Below are 23,803 nucleotides of genomic sequence, written 5' to 3' on the forward strand. Positions count from 1 at the left end.
CATTTCAGTGGGGGGAGTGAAGAGAAATGTGGTCGTGATTGAAGACAGTATAGTCAGGGGGATAGATACTGTCCTCTGCTGTGACCGGGAGCTGCGACGGCTGTATTGCCTGCTTGGTGCCAGGGTTAAGGACTTCTCACGGCTGGAGAGGAACCTGGAGTGGGAGTGGACGGGGGAGGATCTAGTTGTCGTGGTCCATGTGGGAACCAAGGACATGGGTAGAACCAGAAACGTTCTGCTTAGGGAATTTGAGGAGTTGGGGTCCATCATCTCCGGATTGTTACCTGAGCCACACGCAAATTGGTACAGGGTCAAGCAGATTACATAACTGAAAGCGTGGCTGAGTTTTGTGGGAAGAAGGAGTTGTGATTCTTGGGGCACTGGCATCAGTACTCGGGGAAGAGGGAGCTATTCTGTTTGGATGGGCTTCACTTGAACTGGGCTGGGACCAGTGTCCCTGCCAATCGCATAACTAGGGCTGTAGACAGAGCTTTAAACTAACAGAGGTGGGAGGAGGGTTTGGGTAAAGAGAAATTTAAAAATCCAAAGAGGGGGCATCGGAGCAGGATAGTGATGTGCCAATAGAATGGGACAGGAAGGGACAAAGTTTTAACAAAAACTGTAGATTGGCAAATAAGGTAATTGCAGGCAATAGAGGTAAAAAAATTTAAAGTTCCTTTATCTGAATGCAGGAAGCATCTGTAATAAGATAGATGAATTAGTTGCACGAATAGAGGTAAATGATCTAAATTTAATTGCCATTACTGGTTATACGGAGATCAAGGTTGTGAAATGAATATTCCAGGTACACAATATTTCAGAGAGACAGACAGACTGGCAAAGGAGGAGAGGTAGCCCTGATAGTAAAAGTTGACATAAGGACATTAATAAGGGACCTGGCCTCAGAAGATCATGAAGTAGAATTAGTTTGGGTGGAAATTAGGAATAGTAGGAGTCAGAAAACACTCGTGGGAATAGTTTACAGGCCCCCTAACAGTAGTTATATTACTGGACAGAACATTAAATGGGAAATTATTGGAGCTTGTAACAAAGGTAATGTATTAATTGTGGGGAACTTTAACCTGCATGTAGACTGGGACAAGTAAATTGGCAACAGTGGCCTGGAAGATGAATTTGTCGAATTTTATTGTGATCGTTTCTTGGAGCAATACGTTGTAGAACCTGAGGGGAGAACTGGCTAAGGTTAATTGGGTAAAAGGTATGGCAATAAATGAACAGTAGGAAATATTTAAAGAAACAATTGAAAGGATTCAACAAAAGTACGTTCCTTTCCAAAACAGAAACTCGTCGAGAACGACCCATCCGTGGCTCACTCAGGAAGTTGAGAGTATAAGACTAAAAGAAGAGGCTTACAATGTTGCAAAAAATAGTAGCGAGTCTGAGGATTGGGAGTGTTTTAGAAACCAGCAAAGAGCCACCAAAAATTTGATAAGGGTAAAAATAGAATATGAGCGTAAACTAGCCAGCAATATAAAAGCAGATTGCAAGAGCTTTGATTTAAAAAAAAAGTAGCTAAAGTAGACATTGGTCCCTTAGAGGCAGAGACAGGAGAGCTCATCATGGGGAATGAGAAAATGGCAGAGGCATTAACAAATATTTTGTCTGTCTTCACAGAAGACACAGAAATAGGCTGTAACCTAGAGGCTAAAAAGCATGAGGAAATTGATATCAGCCAAGGAAAAGGTATTGGAGAAACTTGAGGGACTAAAATCTGACAAGTCCTTGGGACCAGATGGCCTACACCCCAGGGTTCTAAAAGAGACAGCTGCAGAGATAGTGGGTGCGCTAACTATGATTTTCCAGAATTCCTTAGATTCAGGAATGGTCCCGTCAGATTGGAAGTTGGCAAATGTTACACCGCTTTTCAAGAAAGGAGGTAGCGAGAAAACGGGGAATGACAGGCCAGTTAGTCTAACATCAGTCATTGGGAAGATGCTGGAAGCTATTATTAAAGAAGCCTTAACAATGCATTTGGAAAAGTATAGTATGATTAGAATAAGTCAGCCTGGTTTTATGAAAGGGAAGTCCTGTTTGACAAATTTATTAGAACTTTTTGAGGATGTAACTAGTGGAGTAGATAAAGGGATGCAGTATACCTGGATTTCCAAAAGGCATTCGATAAGGTGTCACATAAAAGATTAATAGGCAAGTTAAGGGCTCATGGTGTTGGGGCTAATGTTATTAGTATGGATAGAGGATTGGTTAACCGACAGGAAGTAGAGAGTGAGCATAAATGGGACATTTTCAAGTTGGCAGGCAGTAAATAGTGGGGTGCCGCAAGGATCAGTGCTGGGGCCTCAGCTATTTGCACTCTAATATTAATGACTTGGTTGAAGGGACAGAGAGTAATATATCTAAGTTTGCTGATCCAGAGCTCGGTGGAAAGCTAAGCTGCAGATGGGCATGAGAGGCTGCAAAGAGATATAGACAGGTTAGTGAGTGGGCAACAAGATGGCAAATGGAGTATCATGTAGGGAAGTGTGAGGTTGTTCACTTTGGTTGTAAAATAGAAAAGCAGAATATTTTTTAAAAGGTATGAAACTGGTTAGTGTTGATCAGAGAGACTTGGGTGTACTTTACAAGCAAAGCACAAAGTTTACATGCAGACGCAGCAGGCTATTAGGAAGGCAAATGGCATGTTGGCCTTTATTGCAAGGGAATTGGAGTACAGGAATAAAGAAGTCTTACTAAAATTATACAGGGCTTTGATGAGACTGCACCTGGAACATAGTGTGTACTTTTGGTCACCACATTTAATAAAGGAGATGGTGCAGCGAAGGTTTGCTAAATTGGTCCCTGGGATGAGGGGGTTGTCTAATGATAGGCTGAGTAAATTGAGCCTATATTCTCTGGAGTTTAGAGGAATGAGGGGCATTCTGAAAGGGCTTGATAGAGCAGAAGCTGAGAGGTTGTTTTCCACTGGTCGGGGAATCTAGAACGCGGGGACACAGTCTTAGAGAAAGGGGCTGATCGTTCAGAACTGAGATGAGAAATTACTACACTCAAAAGGGTTGTAAATCTTTGGAATTCTCTACCCCAGAAGGTTGTGGATGCTCCATCGTTGAATACATTTAAGGCAGGGATAGACAGATTTTTGGTCTTGAAGGGAATCAAGTGATATGGGGAGCGGGCAGGAAAGTGGAATTGAAGCCCAAGATCGTATTGAATGGCAGAGCAGGCTCAATGGGCCATATGGTCTACTTCTCCTATTTCTTGTGTTCTTCTGTTCGATTTCTGTGAAGGGTTTTAATAGGATGGATGTGAAGAAACTGAGTGGAGAGCGACAGTGTGACAGGTGTAAAGATGGTCTGGGAGTTGTTTGAGTGAGTGAGGCAGTTGTAATAATTCAGCAATTGAGAAATTCACTGGGGCTTTTGAAGAGTTGATTTTTTTTGATGAAGTAACAGAAGGTTGATGAAGGATGTTGTCTAAATGGGTTTGAAGTAAGCCTTTGACAAAATACCACATAAAAGGACAGTTACCAAAATTGAGGCTCATGGAATAGAAAGGTCAGTTTCAACTTGGTTTTTTAAAAAAAAGTTGGCTTATGGACAGAAAACAGTGAGTTGTAGTAAATGGTTGTTTTTCAGAATGGAGGGTGATAGACAGTGGGGCTAACCAAGGTTCAGTGCTAGGACCACTGCTTTTTTGATATGCGTAAATGACTTGGATATTACAATACAGAAAAAAATTTCAAAATTGGGGCTGATAACAAATTTGGAGGTGTGGCAGACAATGAAGATGATACCAGGACACAGGGACCTGGTGGTTTATATGCGTAGGTCTCTGAAGGTGGCAGTATATATTGAGAGTAATTAGTAACGCATGTGGCATCTTGGGCTTCATAAATAGAGGTATTGAGTACAAAAGCAGAAACGTTATGCTGAACTTTTATAAAGCTCGAGCTAGGCCACAACTAGAGTATTGTATCCAATTCTGGACACCATACTTTAGGAAGGATGTGAGAGTCCCTGAGAGGGTACAGAGGAGATTTACCAAAATGGTTCCAGGGATGAGGGAATTTAGCTACAAGGTTAGGTTGGAGAAGCTGGTGATCTCCTCCTTGAAGCAAAGGAGATGAGGGCAGACTTTATTTAGGTGTATAAGATTGACAGGTTGTAATAGGATAGACAAAGGCTTTTCCCATTAGCTGATGGTACAAAGACTAGAGGACGCGGGCTCCGGGTACGAGGGGCGGGGGACGCGGGCTCAGTCCAGTGACGGGGGCGTGAGGGCCGGGGAACATGGGCTCAAGATTTTGGGCAAGAGATGCCGGGGGGATATGATGAAAACGTTTTTACACAGGGAGTGGTAATGACCTGGAACTTGCTGTCAACGAAGCTGATAGCAGTGGTGACGATGAATGATTTCAAAAGGAAATTAGATAGTCACTTGAGGGAGATAATCTTGCAGGGCTATAGGAAAAGTGCTGGGGAATGGGACTGATTTGGATTGCTCTACAGAGAGCTGGCATGGACGCGATGGGCCCAGTGGCAGCCTCCTATGCCTTCTGACTGAGTTCCTCAGTGTCCTTTTCCTGGTGTATTGCAGTGTTAATGCTCCACACTAACCTCCACTTGTTCACCCCTCTTCACCTAACCCCATCAGCATTTCTCCATCAACCTTGAACATCTTCCTTTAAGAGGCCGGCACGGCATTGTGCAGAAGGCCATCCATGGCCCTTTCGCAGAAAACACAGGCGGTGAAGTGGTTCTGTTTTTCTTTGCATATAAACAAAAAAATATTTAACAGGAACCGATTTAGGACGAGAAAATAATTCCAAGCCCACAGCAAATAAGAGATTAAAGCACACTGAAGGGGTTCGATTGAGCGGATGAAGAGAAATTGGGTTAGTCCAGGACAGGGGCGTAAATATACAATGGTCACCTAACCGATCAAACCAAGAACTTGAAAGGGATTTGTTTGTGCAGTATTATGCAAAGTCGCACATGCTGCCATATGGAGTAGTTGAAGCAGATAACACAGATGCATTTAAGGGAAGGATTCAAGCATGCATGAGAGGCGTGAGAATAGAGTGAAATGGGGACAAGATGGGAAGAGGTGATTAGCAGAGGAAGAGCCTCATTTGGGGATAAACATTAAAGAGACCTGTTGGATCAAATGACCTGTTTCAGTGCTGTAGGACATATGCAGAGGAATTTAATTTTAAATTGTGTATGTTTCATGACCATCACTACAAAAGCCTGCAACAGAAGAAGGGCAGAGATGTTCTCCTCTGTTCAATGCAGTGATTTATTTGTATAATTGAAGTATGAGGGGAACATTTTTGAATTTCTTAAGGAAATCTCTGAGGAATCAATTATGGATCTGTCAATGCATTGTCTGAGGAGATCTCTTGCAAAGCTTTTCCAAAATTATTTAATTGTGCCTTGCTTTCCTACTTCCATATCATAGCACTCTTTGTAATCATGCAACTTTATAACACTCTAGGCGTAGTACCATGGAGGTGCCACTTCATTTTATCTTCTCTAACCAGGCTTTTTTTAGAACAGGAAAAGACCATTAGCTCAATTTTTATAGATTAATTCCACTGCCTGCTTTCTCATTTTCCAGTTCTCATAGCTACTGTTTTTCTTTTGCGTTGGTGAGTTAATAGTTGGATTTTTTCCCCCCACTGTGTGGGCTGTGATGCCAAAAAGCATTGTTCTAATGTTCCCTCCCGCACTGTTTTCATTGACTTATTTTCAGCTTTTGCGCAGTTGCATTGTAGTGTGATTCAACAATGCCCACGTTATGATGCTGTCAGATTTATTTGGTCATTCCAAGGTTAATCCTGTATCAACCGTTATTAAACTTGGGTTAAAAATACTAGATGGAGAATTTAAAATGGTTGCTTTTCACTTTTGGGTTACTTAGTAGGTCCAGATACAGTCGGAGGTGGTTTTTCCGAATTAACTTTTTTTATTTTCTCCATCTTTCCAGTGTCTCCTGAGAGGTGCACTTACGGAGGTCCTGTGTCAAGAGCTGGAGAGCAGATGGAAAACTGTTTAAATTCTGAGCGTGCTAACTCAACACCGAGAGAATGGGAATCGGGTAATCTGTCTTTCTTGTCTTCTGGCTGTTCCATGAACAAATTCTGCTTTCATAGTGGCAGAACAGTTTATCCTCTAAGTACCCGAGACATATAACAGCTTGCACTTCTTACATACTACTCTGGTAGAGAAGAGTCCAACCCTGGGATAGAGGAGTCAGAGGCATGCTAATGTATGCTGAACATAGGGAAAAAAAGCGAGCAGGTGTGTGAAAGCTGAAGGCACTACGGAAGAGAAGTGTTTTGTGAGCTTTTGTCGGTAGTGACTGAGAGTGGCCTGTGATGGAGCAGTGAGAGTGGGGAACAATGAGTAACCTGATCTCAGAGGAAGGAAGGATGTCTGCAGGGATATGAGAGTGGATTGGTGGCCAAGGCTATGGAGCATTTTGAAAGTGAGGATAAGCCTTCTGCTCATGATTGCTATCAAGTGATCCCTACAGAAGATGTCATGTAAGGGGACAAAAACAAGAAATGCTGGAATCACTCAGCAGGTCTGGCAGCATCTGTGGAAAGAGAAGCAGAGTTAACGTTTCGGGTCAGTGACCCTTCTTCGGGTCACTGACCCGAAACGTTAACTCTGCTTCTCTTTCCACAGATGCTGCCAGACCTGCTGAGTGATTCCAGCATTTCTTGTTTTTGTTTCAGATTTCCAGCATCCGCAGTATTTTGCTTTTATTATGGCATGTAAGGGGGTCAGGTGAAGAAAAATTGAGCCTTAGCTGTGGCACCTTCTGTGGTTTAACAGCCTGCTGATGCTTGCTGACTAGGCTGATGCCTTGGTGAGATGGTATATCCATTGAACTGTACATCAGTGAGGAGTTGTTGCCTTCAGAAAGGATGGAGAAAATTGGTGAGATGGGGGCTGATAAATTGGTAGTCTTGGTGCTGTATCACACTGGGCCAGGCAAAAATCATGAGTCATTACAACACAGAAGGAGGCAATTCGCCCCATCAGGTCCATGCCTTTGTAAAGCAATCCAGTCAGTCCCATTTCCCCCCCCCAGCTCTTTCCCTGTAGCCCTGCAAGTCTATTTCCCTCAAGTGCCTATTCAGTTTAATTTTGAAATCATTAATTGCCTTCACATGCAGTGAGTTCTAAGTCATTGCCACTCTGTTTTATTAAAAAAAAACTTACCTGCATGTCTCGCCCAAAACCTTAAATCTGTGTCCCTGGCCCTTGTACCTTCAGTTAATGGCAGCAGCTTTGTTTGTCTACCTTATCTAAGCCTGTCATAAGCCTAAGCCTTGTACACCTCTATCAAATCTCACCTCAACCTCTTTGGTCCAAGGAGAGAAACCCCAGCTTCTCCACCCTAATCTTGTAGCTGAAATCTCTCATCCGTGGAACAATTCTGGTAAATCTCCTCTGCGCGCTTCCAAGGACCCTCACATCCTTGCTAAAGTGTGGTGACCAGAACTGGACCCAATACTCCAGTTGCGGCCTAACCAAAGCTTTATAAAGGTTCAATGTAATTTCCCTGCTTTTGTACTCTGTGCTTGTATTTATGAAGCCTAAGATCCCCTATGCCTGGTATGCTCTCTCAATATCTCCTGCCACCTTCAAAGATCTATATACATGAAGCCCCCAGGTTCCTCTGTCCCTGTATACTATTTAGAATTCTGCCATTTAGTCTATATTGCCTCTCCCTATCTCTTTTGCCAAAATGCATCACCTCATTCTTCTTTCTATTCAGTTCCATCTGCCTCTTGGCTGTCCATTCTGCTAGCCTATTTGTGTCCTGTTGCTTTCAATTGGATCATACCCAATGAATGCCACACCTCCAAGTTTGGTATCATCTGCAGATTTTGAAATTTTACTTTGCATTCCAGTATCTAAATCTTAGCAGTGCTCCTAACACTAACCCTTGCGGAACACTACTGTCTACCATCCTTCAGTGTGAAAAACAACCATTTACCAAGACTTGCTGTTTGCTGTCCATAAGCCAGTTCTTTTTAACCAAGCTGACCATGACCCTCCTATTCCATGAGCCTCAATATTGTTAACCAACATTTTATGTGGTACTTTGTCAAACACTTACAATCCATATAGACAGCATCTATTGCTTTTCCTTCATCAACCTTCCCTGTTCATCAAAAAATTCAATTGGAATAGTAAAATGTTAAATAAGTACATCAGAATCATTAAATTATAAGGAATATTGTGCGTTATACGTGATCAAATGCAACAACTTGCATCTGTTTTGTGGATTTTAAAATGTAGGAAAATGGTTTAGGATGCTTCACAGCACTGTAAGGAAAGGCAGGGTACAATCAAAATAGTCAAGATTCGGAGGGGTAAGCAAAAGCTTGGTGAATGAGGGCCTTAACTAAGACTGTTGAAGTGGAGAACCAGAGTGGCTTGGAAAGGAAATTCTGGGGTATGGGACATAGGCTGAAGGCAAAGCTGCCAATTTCAAGTTGACGTTTTGGGGCACTGAAACCGATGTATGTTGGAAGGACAAGGGTGACTGGTAAGAAGGATGGTGCAGGGTAGGATATGAGCAGCAGAAGCTTATGGAGAGTGGGCTGATGGCCTGGTGAGCATTGGTCTGGAGGTCACAAAGGCATGATTAAGGATTTTGGCAGCACAGCGAGCTAAGTGAGATAAGGCAGGTGGAAATAGGCAGTGTGTGGTGGGGAGAATATGGGGACGGAAGCTCCACTTGGAGCCAAACAGGATATCCTGTTTCTCGAGCCTGGTTCAGGGCGAGGTTGGGGGTGGGGCGGGAGGGGGAGTGGAGTTGGCAAGTTATAGGAAAGAAATTAAAAGGTTTGTGATGGTTACTAGGATAAGACAATTTGAGATGCATTATAAGAAGCACTTCTCGTTGCATCAAGAATGGGTTCCTCAATCAGTTGATTACATGCCTAGGGAAGAAGGATGCAGTGCTGGATTTAATTCTGGGGAGCAAAGCAGGATGAGAAAGTGACCTAATAGGAGATGGAGACTTGGGGAAATAGGTAGCTTCACATTAAAAATGACCAGGTCTGATACTCTCCCAGTCAGCCTAACGCCAGTAGTGACCGCAGATGCGGTGGTGGTGGGGAAATTTTCACAGTGAGTTATGATCTGCAATGTGTTGCCTGGAAGGATGATGGAAGCAGATTCAATAGTAACTTTCAAAGGGAATTATATAAATAATTGTGGAAAATGTTGCATGGTTATGGAAAAATAGGATTGGAGTGGGTCTAATTTCATAGCTCTTAAAAAGCTGCCACAGGCAAGCTGGGTCAAATGGCCTCCTATATTGCAAGAACCTATCATCCTATAAATATTTGAAAAGGAAGCAGTGGAAAATGGGATTGGACAGCTACAGTTAGAGCTAGCACAGTCATGATGGACCCGATGGCTGCCCGTGATTTTTATCTACTTGCTCTTGAGTTAGGACTAGAAATTGTGTTAAAAGCAGTGTTTTCTGTACAGGTACACCTCGGAACAAACGACAGAGTACAAGTCGCAGGAGAGGTCAAGGCGCTGGTAAGCGAAGGGGACGTAAGAGAAATGTGCTCCGCAACCGTGAAGGAACAGAGCATCAGTCTCCCCATCAACAGCGAGCAACCTGTGGTGAGTATTTGCGCCCGTGTGTTTATTTTCAGTTCTTATATAGATTTCAGCCCTTGCAAAGTTTGAGAGTTTATGAGGAGCTAAGCACTATCCAGGTAGTTCAATATACATTGATCAAGTTGAGTGATGTGTTGGGCACTAAGTGCTGCCTCCTTGTAAAAACCATAAATACCATAAATAAATATCATAATGTGAAATGGAGTTACTATAAAATTGAAAGATCAGGGTAGAAAGTACATGTTGATGGATGGCTATAATAAACGGGATCAGCAAAGGCATGTCCTGTTAATGAGAACTTTTCTATCAAATGAATAAACCTAGCAATTACAAATAACCCCTCCCTACCCCAACCCTCACACCTCACACCCCCCACCCCAAAGAGAACTGGTTAACGTAGAATTGATTTCAGATGTGTGCCAGATAAAACTGGCTGTGGAGTTCCAACTATTCTTAAAAGAAACCAGTCACTCCAGCAAAACAAAACTTCTGTAAACCTGATGCATTTTTTTGTATTGAGAAGGGATGGTGTTTGCAGAGGAAAAACTGTCACTGTACCTTTGGGAGCAGTGCCTAATGTTTGTAGTGAATTGTAAAGTTTGAATTCATTATAGAAGATGTGGAATTCCATATTTATTGGCCTTGTGTACAAGTGGGGGCTGAACATTCATGTGTTAGTGAGGAGTGACAGTGCAATGAGCTTGTCTCTGAGAGAATGGTAGTCCTTAAGACCTCCCTGCTGTCAAATGAGCTTCCCACAGCTATATAAATTCCCATTGTGTCATTTCTCATTAAGATTAGTTGCCTGGGGGTGGCATTCAAAGCAATCAATGTGTGTGGGGGACTGATCTGGAGTAACCATCCCTAGAGAAGCAATGAACTACCTTCTCTAAAAGCTGGATTTTTTTTTTCCCCCTTGGAAGTGTGGGCTGTTCTAGTTAATAGGATCCACAGGTCAGTACTTTGCATGATTTCAACCTTGGAAGAATCAGGAGGTTTGCTTTTTTTTGTCCGAGACAGTCCATAATGTTCCTCAGTCCACTTCAAGCACCACAGTATGAGATTGCAATCTGTAAACAACTGCAGGAGTGAAACCTGCACAAGAAAAACGAGTGTCAACTGAATTGTCTCAGCATGCTTCTGGGTAACTCAGCAGTCACAATTGTACTCAAATGCTCACAGACTGGTCTTCCAATCGTATTGTGTGAATGATCCCATACTAATCCTTTCAGTCCACTGCTGTTTAAGTATTAAAAGTGCAGTTTTTTTTTTAATGATATACTTACAGTAGCCTGGAGATGTTGGCTCATGCAACCGACATCTAGCTAATCTATATCTTGACACCATTGGGTGGGCAGGTGCATGACTCCTTACTCTGCTGAATGTTCAACCACACACAAATAGCATGCCAAGAACTCTTCAAGGGTCACAAGCTTCCCTTGGTGGCTCAGTACATAAATACATCCCCCTGGTGTTTTGCTGAGTCATGCAGAGAAAGAAAGCCCAGCTTCAGTCCCTGGTCTGTGTTAAGGAGGCGGGGAAGTCATTCGAGTTGCAGCTCCTTCTGGCTATCTGGTGGGAAAGCGTATCTCTATGGATATCACACTGGATCGGGCTCAACTATAAAGCCCCTCAGTCAGAGCCCACTGAGCAATTGAAATGTCAAATTTCTTTTCTCGTCCAGCTCATAGTCTAAGTGCGTTTCCAGACTGATGTGCTGAAGGCCATTATTAAGGTTGTTCTGTGAGACTATTTGCCAAAGGGTGCGCGACGGAATTTTGGAAGATGCAGCTTCTTGACTGGAAGGTTGAATTTCCTGAATAACGTTCTCTTGCATTCTGTTCCTGATACACTAGATTTAATCCTCCATAACTTTGTCATAACATCTCTGATCATTGTATTCTAAGAAGCGACACTAAAGTGGCCAGTCCCTATGTTCTCGACCTGTACCCGCTCCCCTGCTATTCCTTCCCACAAAGGAGCCTGCGTAAGGGTAGGAATGTTGAAGTGACGAGCAGCCTCGGGTTTCAGGTTTACCAACGTCTGGAAGTCGAGCACTCAGCTGTTTGTGCTTCAGAGACCAGAGTGAGTTTGATTTACACTCTCCAACCACAGAGATGCTACCATTTGTACTGACAACCTTTAAAGCTGCAAATCCTTTTAACATCCGTGACAGTGAGCAAGGCTTGTGCCTCTGAACCTTTCCATTACTCATTCAAACTAGCAATTTTTCACCAGTCTGTGAGCATATTGTAATAATCTACACGGTCCAAAGAGCTTCAGCATGTCATGTTCCTGAATGAACTGGGATTGTTGCAGTATATTGGTCTTGAGTTTAACTGTAATGTTGCAGTACTCTGTCACTCCTAGTGAATTGAGGATTGTAACCCTACAGTAAGGCACCCTGTTAATTAGCATATCTACAAGAGCAATGGTGGATCCCTTCCTCTGAGTTGATTTACTTGCATTTTCACACTTGAGTGTTAAATAAATAAATGGTGTGAGGAATTTTTTGGAACAAAACGTTGCTTTGCAAAAGTCTGGTGAAATGTGTTGATCCTGTTTGTGTCCATGTTGCCTACGTGACAGCAATCCTACCCTCTGAGCGATCCGCAAGATATCTGTTCTAAAGAAGAGTCTCTCTATGCACACGTTCTTTCAAAAAAACATAGGTTGGCTCTCTTGTACAACAACTTCCTTCATGATGTGGCAGCAGAAGTTTCTGGTAGGTCCGAGCACAGCATCAACGACAAAAAAGCAGTATGTGATTTTCTTCAAATATTATTCGCAAAAAAAACCTTAATTCTTTAAAAGCAGTCCAAGGACTCTTGTTTTATAACATAATATAACATAGTAGAATCTAGCTGTATGTGCTTTGAAAAGTACTGTAACTTGTTTTATACTTGAACACACTTCAGCTTCTGTCGTGCGATCTGTTTTTTTGAGGATATTTGTGATCAAACATTTAATTACAGGTGTACCACTCAAAGGTTGGTGATAAGAGAGTCTGTGTCTCTGACAAAGATTCAACTTTAAGGAAATGTTCTGACACAAGAATAGAAAAAGGTAAACCTTTAATCTTGTTGAGGGGGAAAACACTTGCTAGACTAAAATACTCAGTGGCCAGAGTGTCGAAGATGGCAGCCAGGCTGGTCCCTGTAGATGGAACGCAGTGTCCTGTCCTCGTTAAAAGCACATTCTGAACTGTGTCCTCAATGTCTACATGAAAGGCCAGAATTGCTTCAAACTAAAGAAAGGGACCATTGGAATTGCTAACTACCTGCAATCTGCTGCATACAATCTTACCATAGCAAACAGAGGATGTAAAAGATCCTGAGTCCATTGCTCCATCTAAAAAGAAGTCTCCATTCAATGTTGTATATCGCAACGACTGGCCTCAATCCCAGATCTGGGTTCAGATTTTACTTAATATGAAGTGGCCTTTGGTTACTTGGTTCCTGCATTATCTTCCATTATAAAATCCTGGGCAGTTAGTAAGTGAGCATCTCAACAACACTCACAACTCCCCCAAATGTGTTGGTGATGGGTCCTGAGGGGTGGGGGAAGGTTGGTGAGAAGCTGCTGATGCTTCCCATAAAAGACTAGAGGTTTTGACTTCCATTTTCTGGTGGGTTTTGAATATCCAGATTGTTAGTGAAGCAAACTGATTTCCTGTGGAAAATGTTATGGTCGATGCTGGTGTGAGGTCTGACAGGAACCCGGTTTCCACCCACTACTGGAGGGATCACTGTCCCTTAGAGAGAATTGGTAAACGTTTGGAATTGCCCATCCATGGCGTGGGAGCCTGGGCTGTGCCTGTTTTCTGCTGTTACACAAAACTAGTTTCAGCGCACATGTTTTATTAAAAGAAACACCCTAAAGGATTAACTCCCAAAGAACTTGAATGTTTTCCAGGAATCTGCATGTGATTATTGGTCAAAGCTTATCGTTAAAATTTGGAAAGATAAAGTGGAATTGGTTTGCGGCAGTCGTGACACTTTTGAGATGCTCTCTGAGATGGACATCCAGTTCCATAATTACGGTCAATTATCAGACTTTGCACATGGGTCTAAAGCCTTAATAGGGGGATAAAGCACTGTCCTGTCCTCTGACCTTGCCCATGTATATATTCGAAAGTAGTCCTGGGCTCCTTGTTTTTAATGGACAGATGGAATGACTGAGTCCACTTGTTACTCTACATCAGACTTCTAACATCGCCGTATGCTTTCCAAATCCAACCGAAAGCCTTTTATTGGGAGGGTGACTGACTTCAGGGCTGAATCATAGAACCATTAAGAAGGCAAGGATCTGTATGCGGCAAATGCTATCATTATGAACACTGCAGTCATAAGAACAGCTTAAGCACTAATTGCCCTTTTACAGCTTTCTTAATAGTACTTGTGACGTCTGCGTTTCTGTACATTTCTAATTGGAATACAATGTATTGAACTTTTTAGCAGTCTGGGACCAAAAACAAATATTAGAATTTGTTTTTCTTTTTGTACCCCGAGGGTGAAACCCTGTCCACCCTTGGACTCACTTTATCATTGTTCGTGTCATTTCCCACCCATACCACTTGGTCTGATGAAACTGAACTGATGAGTCCCTTGGGCTAAGAGCACTGGTTCCGGTGTTTGTCGCTTGTTCTGCCACACTTCAGTGAATAGCTGCAAGTTGGTGGTTGAATAGGTGTCTGAAGAGGGAGGAGGACTAATTCTTGTATTACGTAGTGGCCAATCACACACAAAGCAAAAATAGCCCACTGTTAGTCATGTGGTCATTGTTATCTCCATCATGCAGCACATGTGTCTTGGAGGTACAGCAACTAATGTTCCTGCCACTGTTTTCTTTGAGCTTAGTGTGGGTATGTGTTGTGAAGGTGAGGCCTGCCTGTTTGTGTTGCCAATTGTATAGTCTGAGCTGTGTAACTGTTCTGTTGATGAAGCATTTATCAAGTGGCAGAAATGTTTTAAAAGTCAAAACCTGTCTCTCTCAGTTCACAGTTTACACTCTGCAGCAAGATGATAAAGTAGACGCAAAGAGCGAGCTGGTGGACTAATTGTCACCAGCAAAACGCAGGAGTTAAAACAAACGGGGGTCCCCTCAGCCTCAAGGAAATCAACTTACATAGGAGTTACACTCTCAAAGCAATCTGCTCTACTGTATCTACGTTGTCTTTTGGACTAAGGTGCACATCTTCTCACAATGGAGCTTGAGATTCAGAGCTGGAATTGGGGGTGGTCTTTATCCCCACAATAACCAAAGGTTGGAAAATGCTGAACAGAGTGTTTGTCAGTGAATTCAACTGGCATATCCGTCTCGAAATGTGTTTGTCAAGGATACATCTGCTGGGTGCTGTGCGGTTGCCAAGTGGTTCCCGTCCAGTAGGGAGAACAACCTTGTGACAGGATGTAAAGTTACAGGCAATTAATGATGCTGTACACCTTTCCTGCTGTACACTCAGGATTATACATGTACTTTGAAAAGTGTTGGATTTAAAAAAAAAGTCAGACAAGGCTTTCCTGTCCAGATATGCACCGTAACTCAGCGGGTATAAGTTCAAATTCAGAAGTTGTCCAACTCATTCTGTTTGGTCCAGCTGCAACTATTTTCAGGTCAAAAAGCAAGGCTTGAATTTGCAAGGAAATGACTCTTAACTGTAATATAATCCGCTGGGGTTTGATTAAATGTGTCCAGACCAAATAGTCCAAAGTACCTGTCTGTTGTGAGGGTCAAATTTCTGGGCATTAGCTGAAAAGGCCCTCATATTTGGGGCTCTCACCCAGGAGGCTGCAGTATATTGATCTACAGGCATGTGATGTAATTGTTCTCAACTGTCATGGTCTTACTGGGGAAGTGGGCTGCAAAGAGTTAATGCTCCAGAACGATATGCTGAACTGCAGACAGATGCTTCTTCTGGGTATCTCGCTGTGTGTGATTCCAAGATTCTGGAACGGAAGCAAAGTCAGGCACTTGGAATGTGCTGTATAACTCGCCCAATCAGGCTCAGCCTTGCTTCGTGGCATATGTCTCTCTCTTTCCTAATGTGCCTACTGTGCACATGAAGTGCAGAATCTACATTGCTGCTGTTGATTTCTGAAATTTTTTATCGTTTATGCAGCCCAAGTTAATTTTAAATTTCTCCTGAAATTAGCGAGAAACCTTCCCCTAACTACAGAAACAGAATTATACATCAGCCCTGGATGTTCTGTTGTAAGATGAGCACGCCTCTTGCTGCTTTTAGTACATGTGCCCTGCTTTTTGCAAAAGGAAAAGCCTTGTGAATCCAATTTGTATGGAAAGCTCAGGTTCCTACACATGTTACCTATTGGCTGAGATGAGGACTGAGTGGAATCTCTGAATTACCCTTGTATTTGCATATGGGTGCCTGTAAAGGTCACAGCTCCATTTCGGGCAAGAACTTTTCCATTACTGAAAAGTAGTTTAACCAATGCCACTGAAACAAAATCTAAAACACAATGCTGACTTGTCTGATGCTGGGTATTTCTGACCAGTGAACCTTGCTGAGGTTATATAGATCAATATATGAATCTTTTAGTGTTACTGTTTCACCAGCCAGTATGTTCTTTGTTTAAAAGTTTAGAGATTCCACTCTTTAAAAACCTGTGCTGCTTTCGGCAGTGCTTCTAAACCCTGACTGAACTCTGTGAATACCCACTTATATTTACTACCAGGGCCTGAGAGAGTGCTATCCATCTCCCATCCCCTGCCCGTTTCCTTGGCTGGTCTGTGTAGTGGGAAGTCCCCCCCCCACTGTTAACCCTTTGATTACTGTTTTGGGGTATGTATTCACATTTTATTTTGAAGAGCAACTTGTTTTTAAAAATTGGCCAACGTGCTGTGTCCTTACTCCTGTAAAAATGGTCTCCTCTCAAATTGTAGTACTGAAGTGTTTGGACAGTCCTAGGGAGACTGTACTCAAAGGGTTCTGTTGTAATGATGGCTCTGTATATTACTGATGAGTGGGGAGTAGTATGACTTACATCCCTCCAGCAGGCCATGAGCATTTTACAAGGGCTGCAACGTACCCGTGCAGGGCTCAGGGCTGTGTGCTGAAATCCCCCTTCATATCAGATATTGTTAATCAAAATGTCAAACTGAATCTGCTGTATAATGGAGACCACTCATATATCTTGTTGATTTGTTACTCGACTTGTCAATAGTAAATTTTGTTATGTGGTAAATGTCACTATGTTGCTGAATCCGCTTTCTCCTTGGTGGGAGGGGGTCAGAGATGTGATTATACAAGTTGCTGCTTCCACAGGTGTCCATCCATGAGGGGAAAGTGATGTAAAGAAAATTCATGATGGTGCTCAGCGTATGTAAAATCCTTCAATCACCTGCATTTCTTCACTAAATGGTATTAACTGACTTGCTCGTCCTGTTCTTCACTATTAAAAGGGAGTGAGAGAAACGAGAGCCTCAGTATGTACAACTGTGGCTAAAAGTATTGGTACTATGAACGTAGCAACAAACTCCACCCAGTATTTGGGTGTGATTTTAGGTGTAATTAGCAACAGCAAACAGTGCTGCCCTGAGCTCAAACAGTTTGTTCTTTTAAAAAAAAAATTCATGGCACAAATATTAATTTCTGTCTGTAAAGTTTAACATTGTATAGGTATTTAAAAGAGGGTTTCTAATTTATTCAGAACTCTAAATCGACAAAAAAAAGGCACAGTTTCTCTCAGCCACAGAATTATTTACTCCTCCTTTCCCTCTATTCATCCTAAAATTTAGTGAAATGTTTGCACCATTTTGCAGAGATTGCGCTCCAGTCTCTGAGTGGATCTGGTGTGAAATGAAGAAGCCTATGTTTCTCCACTTATTAAGCTCCACTATACATAGAAAGTGAAAGGTCCTGTTCCACATTCCATATGATTCCTCTCGAAACCAGTGGGAGGAAAGTCATTGGGATTGATCCAATGTTAAAGCACACTTTGATTTCACCAAGCCAGAAAGTTGCTTCTAAGGATCTCATTCATAGTTTCACATCCAGAACTATTCTGAAACTTTAATACGATCTTGATGTTGGAGCTCTTGTGTTAATATTTCCTTTTCTATACAAAGGGAAAAATTGTAGTGTAGCCAAACTAGACACAATCCAAATTTCTAAAAGTATTTAGCCAAATATTGGATCGTTCCCATTCGGTGCTCACAATAAACAGTGTAGCTTGTTGGCAGTCAGGCCATTGAAGTGCTGACTGTATATCCCAGCCATTGACTTGCATTTGCAGTACAAGCTAGCCAATGTGAGAATGCACAATTATAGAGCCTTTCACTCTGAAGGAAAGGTCCGAGCTAGAAATGCGAACGTGTTTAGTAGCTTCCAACTCTCAAATTGTCGTCCTCTTTGAGAAACCTCAGACTATGTTCAAGATTTATGTTGCACTCATGTAAAGGTGCAACATTGCATGTAAGGCAACAAAACTAGAGTAACATGACTCCTTCCACAACACTGATCAAGTGTGACTGAGAGTTGCAAGTCCTTTGTACCTACACTCCATACATGGCACAGTGCAGAGTAAAGGAAAATGGCATTTCCTCTTTGCTTGTTACTTTGTTTAAACCTGAAGGTGCCCTTGTAGTGGTTCAGTCACAGCATGTGAAATGCATCGATTACTGCGCGATCTGTACTGAAGGGAGCAGCTTTCATGTGTTGTGGCTGTACCCAAAAGAATGGCAATCATTGGTTCACTGTAAAGAGATGGCATCCCTTATCTGTTTCAAAAGTAATTGAATGCTGGGAGAAAAAGGAGAAATTACATTTCTCTGTTTTTGCCTCTTTCACTCTCCATCTCCCTCTGCCTGTCTTTCATTCCATTTGTCTTTCGCGCGCTGTCTTAGTTCTCCCTGTCCCCCCTCCCACTTCCTGTGGGCTTTTGTGCCATCAACTGGTACACATCTGTAAATGCAAGTCATGGCTCATTTGCCCATCTATGACCCAAGGCCTGTGCTGCCTGGTTTGTTACCCATGATAACTGTTAGTTAATATTGAAGTGAGTTGACACCGCCAGTAGCAACCCTCTGACTCTGATTAGTTTGTAAATATACTGGTTTGCCCTTGTTAATCATACCGACTGAGTTTACCCAGTCAGGTGTGTTCTTTGTAACCCAACATAAAGTATCCTGACCAAAGTGAGTGTTAAGATATTGTAGTGTTAGAAATGTTCATTGTAGCAAGAATTGCAGAGCCCACTTGCATCCTGTTAGCTTTTGAAAATCCATTGATGTCATCTCTTTAAATTGAAGAGATTTATTCCTGTTTCTGCGAGAATCCAGTTAACTACGAAATGGGTCAATTCTGCCACAGCGGCTGGAACCTTGTGACTTGGTGTTTAACTACAGGTTTGTTGTAGGCATTGAAAGGGTGTTAGTGTAAATTACAGCCAGCTCTGCATATTGCATGACTATCTGATTTACTTTATTCGGGTGGGATGGCGGGACAGCATTGCCATCTTCTTGTGAATCATGGTTGAAAGGATACGGTCACCAGGAACTGTGTGTGTCTCATATTTAAAGGACTGACTGAAATGTGACATTGTAAAAGAAACTACACCTCAGCCCCCCGTCCCTCCCCACTCCCCAGTTGTCGTTCCCATTCTCCTCCCCTTAAAGCTTATCCCTTCTGGTTATAGCCGGACTTGCCCTTGGTTCAAGCAATTTGGTTTCTAGCAGCTGTGGGTTCCTGATGATTGGATCCTTTCAACAAACATTCATTGGCAGTTACTGAAAAGTGAAGTGTCTGCAGCAGGCGCGCTAATACAGAACATTTGCTGTTTTCTTTCCTAATGCAGACATAAGGCTACGAGTGCGAGCTGTATATTCTGATCAGAATACCGTGCTCCGAGGGAATGTAGTCTCTGTGAAACAGGACCCCCTGGATCGCTGTTTTGACCTCTTTGGGCAGGCAAACACCATCCTGAAATCCCGGGACTTGGGATCCATCATCTGTGACATTAAATTCTCCGAGCTTTCTTACCTGGATGCCTTCTGGAATGACTACATCAATGGTTCACTGCTGGAGGCACTGAAAGGTGTATTTATAACAGACTCACTGAAGCAAGCCGTGGGGCAAGAGGCAATCCAACTGCTTGTCAACGTAGACGAGGATGACTATGAAAAGGGCAGGCACGTCCTGCTTCAGAATATTTCTCCATGAGAGATTTACCTGGAACTGAGATAATTGACTATATTAACTGTTAAGCTAATTAACTTCTTTATATGAAGTAAAATAAAGAGAAGTAATTAGCCCATTATTACAACTTCTGTTTTATTCAGTCCCTTCCCTGTAGTTCTGGATCAGGAGCTTGTGATGTGTGCTGATCTTGGTGCTGTTGCGTCGGTGCAAATACAAGCATTCTGTCAGCAGTGGCAAGTCCTTTGTCAAGGCCTCTGCGTGGTTTCGTGCAACAATATGTTGTGCATATGAGGTAGGAAGTGCAGAGTTTGCTTGGACTGACCTTTCTGATTCAACTCCATAGAAAGCTCATTTATTTTTTATACTCCAGCTGCCCGATTGATTGCACAAGGCTGTAGCTCTAGTGGGTCACTGAAGAAAAAAGTGACTCTCCAGTTTTAATTGCAGATGCCAAGAGCATGAAGCCAGCTCATCAGCCACAAGAGCATCTCAACGTAACTCCAAATCACATGGGCCTGAATTTGCTGAGAATGCTAACCTGTGTCCAATAAGGATAGATTTGATATTTCCCCAGGGACCATCGGCGATTCCTTTTTTTCTAAAACTGATTCTGTGGCTTATTGGTCTGTCACCAGATCAGGTAAATTAAAAGCTACAAATATTGACACAACTGGTAGCTTCTATGTGTTTCAAAATTCTTCGTTTCTGGCCCTCCAGCTCTCCTACTTAACATTTGATTCCATTTCTGATGGATAAAAATTCACTCTCCTCTACTTTTCAGTCCTTCCCACTCTCTTCTCCCTCCCTTAGATGTCGATTTCTTCCTGGATACAGCTTCATGGGTCTTGGCACCATTCCATTCTTGTGAGGTTCTTACCTGATATCCACATGCAGTTTCCAACAGAGATCATTGGATAGTGGTGGTAAATGAAATCTAACGAAGCCAGTAGTGCCTGAACCGCTGGTTTGGCTAAGCCTAGCTAGTTTCACAGAAACGTAAGAGCAAAACCTGGGATGTCTTGGCCTGTGGAGTTCAGTGCCTTTTAATCATCAGACCACTGAGGGAGTTGGGATAGGGATTCTAAGTGGACTTTTGTGCCATCTTAATCCAGCTGATGTGGGTTGTGCACCCAGCCTCCAAGCATGAGGAAAGCTGTAGGAGGTGGATGAACTGCTCCCCATTGTTGAGGCCATATTGAAAGCTGAACTGTAGACAACATCTTGTGTGCAGTGTTTGTGGAGAGAAGAGAATGGGTTTTTTTTTTGTTCTAAGTGCAGTGTTGTATCAAATTATGTGCCCAAAAGTCTGAGCACTATAATGGCCAGTCTGGAAGCAAGAACTTGTGACCCCTATCATAGACCGAGACTGATTAACAAGTATGTGAACTGAAATCGTTTGGATTACTCATTGAGATTGTGTTTTTCAAAAAGTTAGCAGAGGGACACATAAGTGCAACGTATAGACTTGTATCCTGGTTTGTTTTGGAACTTGCAAAACATTGGTTGTGCTTAATGCTGAAAGTAGTGCTGCAGTTATTAAGTTTGGTTACGGGGGTTGGGGAGTGCGATGAACCTATATTTAGGATGCATCAATATCTGTCTCCTTTGCGCTCGCTCCTCTCTTCCATTCAGTTTTTACCCTGCCTCTTTAGTCTCTTGCAGTATGTATCTTGCCAGCACACTTGCTGTCTTCCATACAATGGGCCATGCCTGTAGATGTCAACTTGTCAGATGGTCAATGGCGGTGATACTTTTTGAAGGCAGTTAAATATTTTTAAAACTGAATGCAACTGAGCATGATCCGGTCACCAGCTGAATGTGAGAAAATGCATGCTGGTATTGGAGGAAAATTCTTGCATCCCAGATGGAGCGAGGAAGATTGGGCTTCTGTGAAACGGCCACTTAATTATGGCCTCATATGCAAGGAGTGGAGAGCAAGATACTTGTGTAACTGGTTAGTTTCTTGATGTGCTATAGACTTGGCTGAAGAGCCTGTACCACTGGGCCCCTACTCAACAGAGAGGGGGAGACTTCACTAAGAAACTGCAAACATGATCTTGCCTGTAAAGCTGAAGAGACCTGATCTTTTCCTGCTGCTGTAGAATATGGGCTATGTCCTTTAAATGTCTAACAGCTGGCTTAGTTCAAGTGCTGTGACATCCAATTCTACCCAGGTATATGCTGAACTGCCTCAGCTTAGTGACTAGACAGGGAAACTCACTGGATTGGAACACCCCCAAGTTGATATGAAGAAATCTCGAGACTTGCGCCCTGTCCTCTACCTGCTCATGAAATGTTCCTGCTGAAGAAATAATTTCACAAAAGAAAAAAGCTTTCATGAAATTAGAATATTGGTGTTTGTATGTTGTAAAAACTGTTACTGCAACTAACCATTTTTCTAGGAGTTTCAGGAAATGTTACAAACGTTGGCTTCTGAAGGTTAATGACTACTGCTTCATATCTTTTGGTGGTGGCGAGTAAGGGCTGAGAAGTAAGTCAGTGAGTAACGTGCAAAAGCTGGCTGACATTGGGTCCTTGCTGTGCATAAGCAGACATTTGAGATGGCTATTTAGGTAGCCTGTTGCAGAGAGAGAGACACTCTCAACAGCCATTTGAGAAATTGAACGAGAGGCCTAAAGATTCTCTCAGTTACTCTTGTTATGCTGGCTGAGAGAACTTGCTCTAACACCATATGTATCCGAGTTGGGTGCATGTGGGACCTGTACATGGCTGATAGTGGCAATGTGGTGTGTCTGGCATTGCTGTGCACTACTGTGGCCATATGGTCCTGGAATAGCAGATAAGTAGGTGCCTGCCTTCAGCCAGCTTGGAAATGGCTATGTAATTTGAAAAGTTTTTTTTTTCCCTTTTTGGCCAGTTGATTTAAGGCAAATCTTATTTTTCTTGTAAACTTTTGTGTGCAAAGCTAACACTTCTGTATATCTGTTGGATTATGGTGTTGCTGGAACAAGCATGTAAAGTGTTTTTCTTGGTGATTTGAGTACCATCTTTCTAGATTGGAGAGCTTTCAGTGAGGGCTGTATCCCCTCAACACAGGCATTCGAGGGATCTTTTTGTAAAGCATGTGTTCAATAAAGATTTTCACAAAATGCTTGTTGTGGTTTCTTGGAGATACCTAGGTTCATAGTGCAAGGTACCACTCCATTTCAAACCAGTAAGTAAATAAAATCCTTGAATAGTACAGCACAGAAGGAGATTCTTTAGCCCATCAAGCCTGTGCCAGTTCTTTCAAAGTGCAATCCAGTTAGGCCACTCCCCTGCTCGTGCCTCATCGATGCAATTTTTTCTCCGATAAGCAGTTTTTGTCTGTCTGGGCTGTTTTGATTGGTCAAATGGGCGGCGCAGTGGTTAGCACCGCAACCTCACAGCTCCAGGGACCCAGGTTCGATTCTGGATACTGCCTGTGCGGAGTTTGCAAGTTCTCCCTGTGTCTGCGTGGGTTTTCACCGGGTACTCTGGTTTCCTCCCACATTCAAAGACTTGCAGGTGATCGGTAAATTGGCTGTTGTAAATTGCCCCTAGTGTAGGTAGGTGGTAGGGAATATGGGATTACTGTAGGGTTAGTATAAATGGGTGGTCGACACAGACTCGGTGTGATGGTGATCCATCACGGTAAAATGGTGATCCAGTGAAATTTTGCACCTGTGGGGTGTCAATGAGTTAACTCAATATTGTAACATTTTACTGCAACACTAAGGTACAACGTGTAACAACGTGAGCCTAACAACCTTTGGGAGACATTTCAGCAACATAAATGTAGGCAGAGAAATCAATGAGGAGCAGGGCTCGAAGCTGTGTATGTTCACATGCTCTGAAGTGGTTCCGCCTCTTACCCCGCCCCCACCCCTTCAAAAAAACTTACTTTTCTGTGAAGTTGCCGGATGCTGCTTTGAGGTGTAACTGCTCTGATGTGTGTCGACTGGAGTACATGAGGTGCATGCATCTGCCAATGGGTGGTGGGTGTGTGTTGGTGGAGAATAAACAGCTG

General features: G+C 42.7%; 1 protein-coding gene across 2 annotated transcripts in view; it reads left to right on the top strand.

Moving 5' to 3' along the window:
- The window catches only part of dedd1 (death effector domain-containing 1), a 36,269-nt gene extending 13,365 nt beyond the window's left edge, over window positions 1-22,904 (top strand). The window contains exons 2-6 of one of the 2 annotated variants that reach the window (XM_068018429.1): window positions 5,965-6,075; window positions 9,498-9,638; window positions 12,308-12,360; window positions 12,611-12,701; window positions 19,451-22,904. In XM_068018429.1, coding sequence (XP_067874530.1) covers window positions 5,965-6,075; window positions 9,498-9,638; window positions 12,308-12,360; window positions 12,611-12,701; window positions 19,451-19,815 — 761 coding nt within the window. In that variant the 3' untranslated portion in view covers window positions 19,816-22,904. The remainder of the gene's footprint in view (window positions 1-5,964; window positions 6,076-9,497; window positions 9,639-12,307; window positions 12,361-12,610; window positions 12,702-19,450) is intronic. The other variant, XM_068018428.1, reaches the window with a different exon arrangement.
- Window positions 22,905-23,803: the final 899 nt, after the last annotated feature.

The sequence above is a fragment of the Heterodontus francisci genome, chromosome 39, assembly GCF_036365525.1.
Source record: "Heterodontus francisci isolate sHetFra1 chromosome 39, sHetFra1.hap1, whole genome shotgun sequence".
NCBI classification, from domain to species: Eukaryota; Metazoa; Chordata; class Chondrichthyes; order Heterodontiformes; family Heterodontidae; genus Heterodontus; species Heterodontus francisci.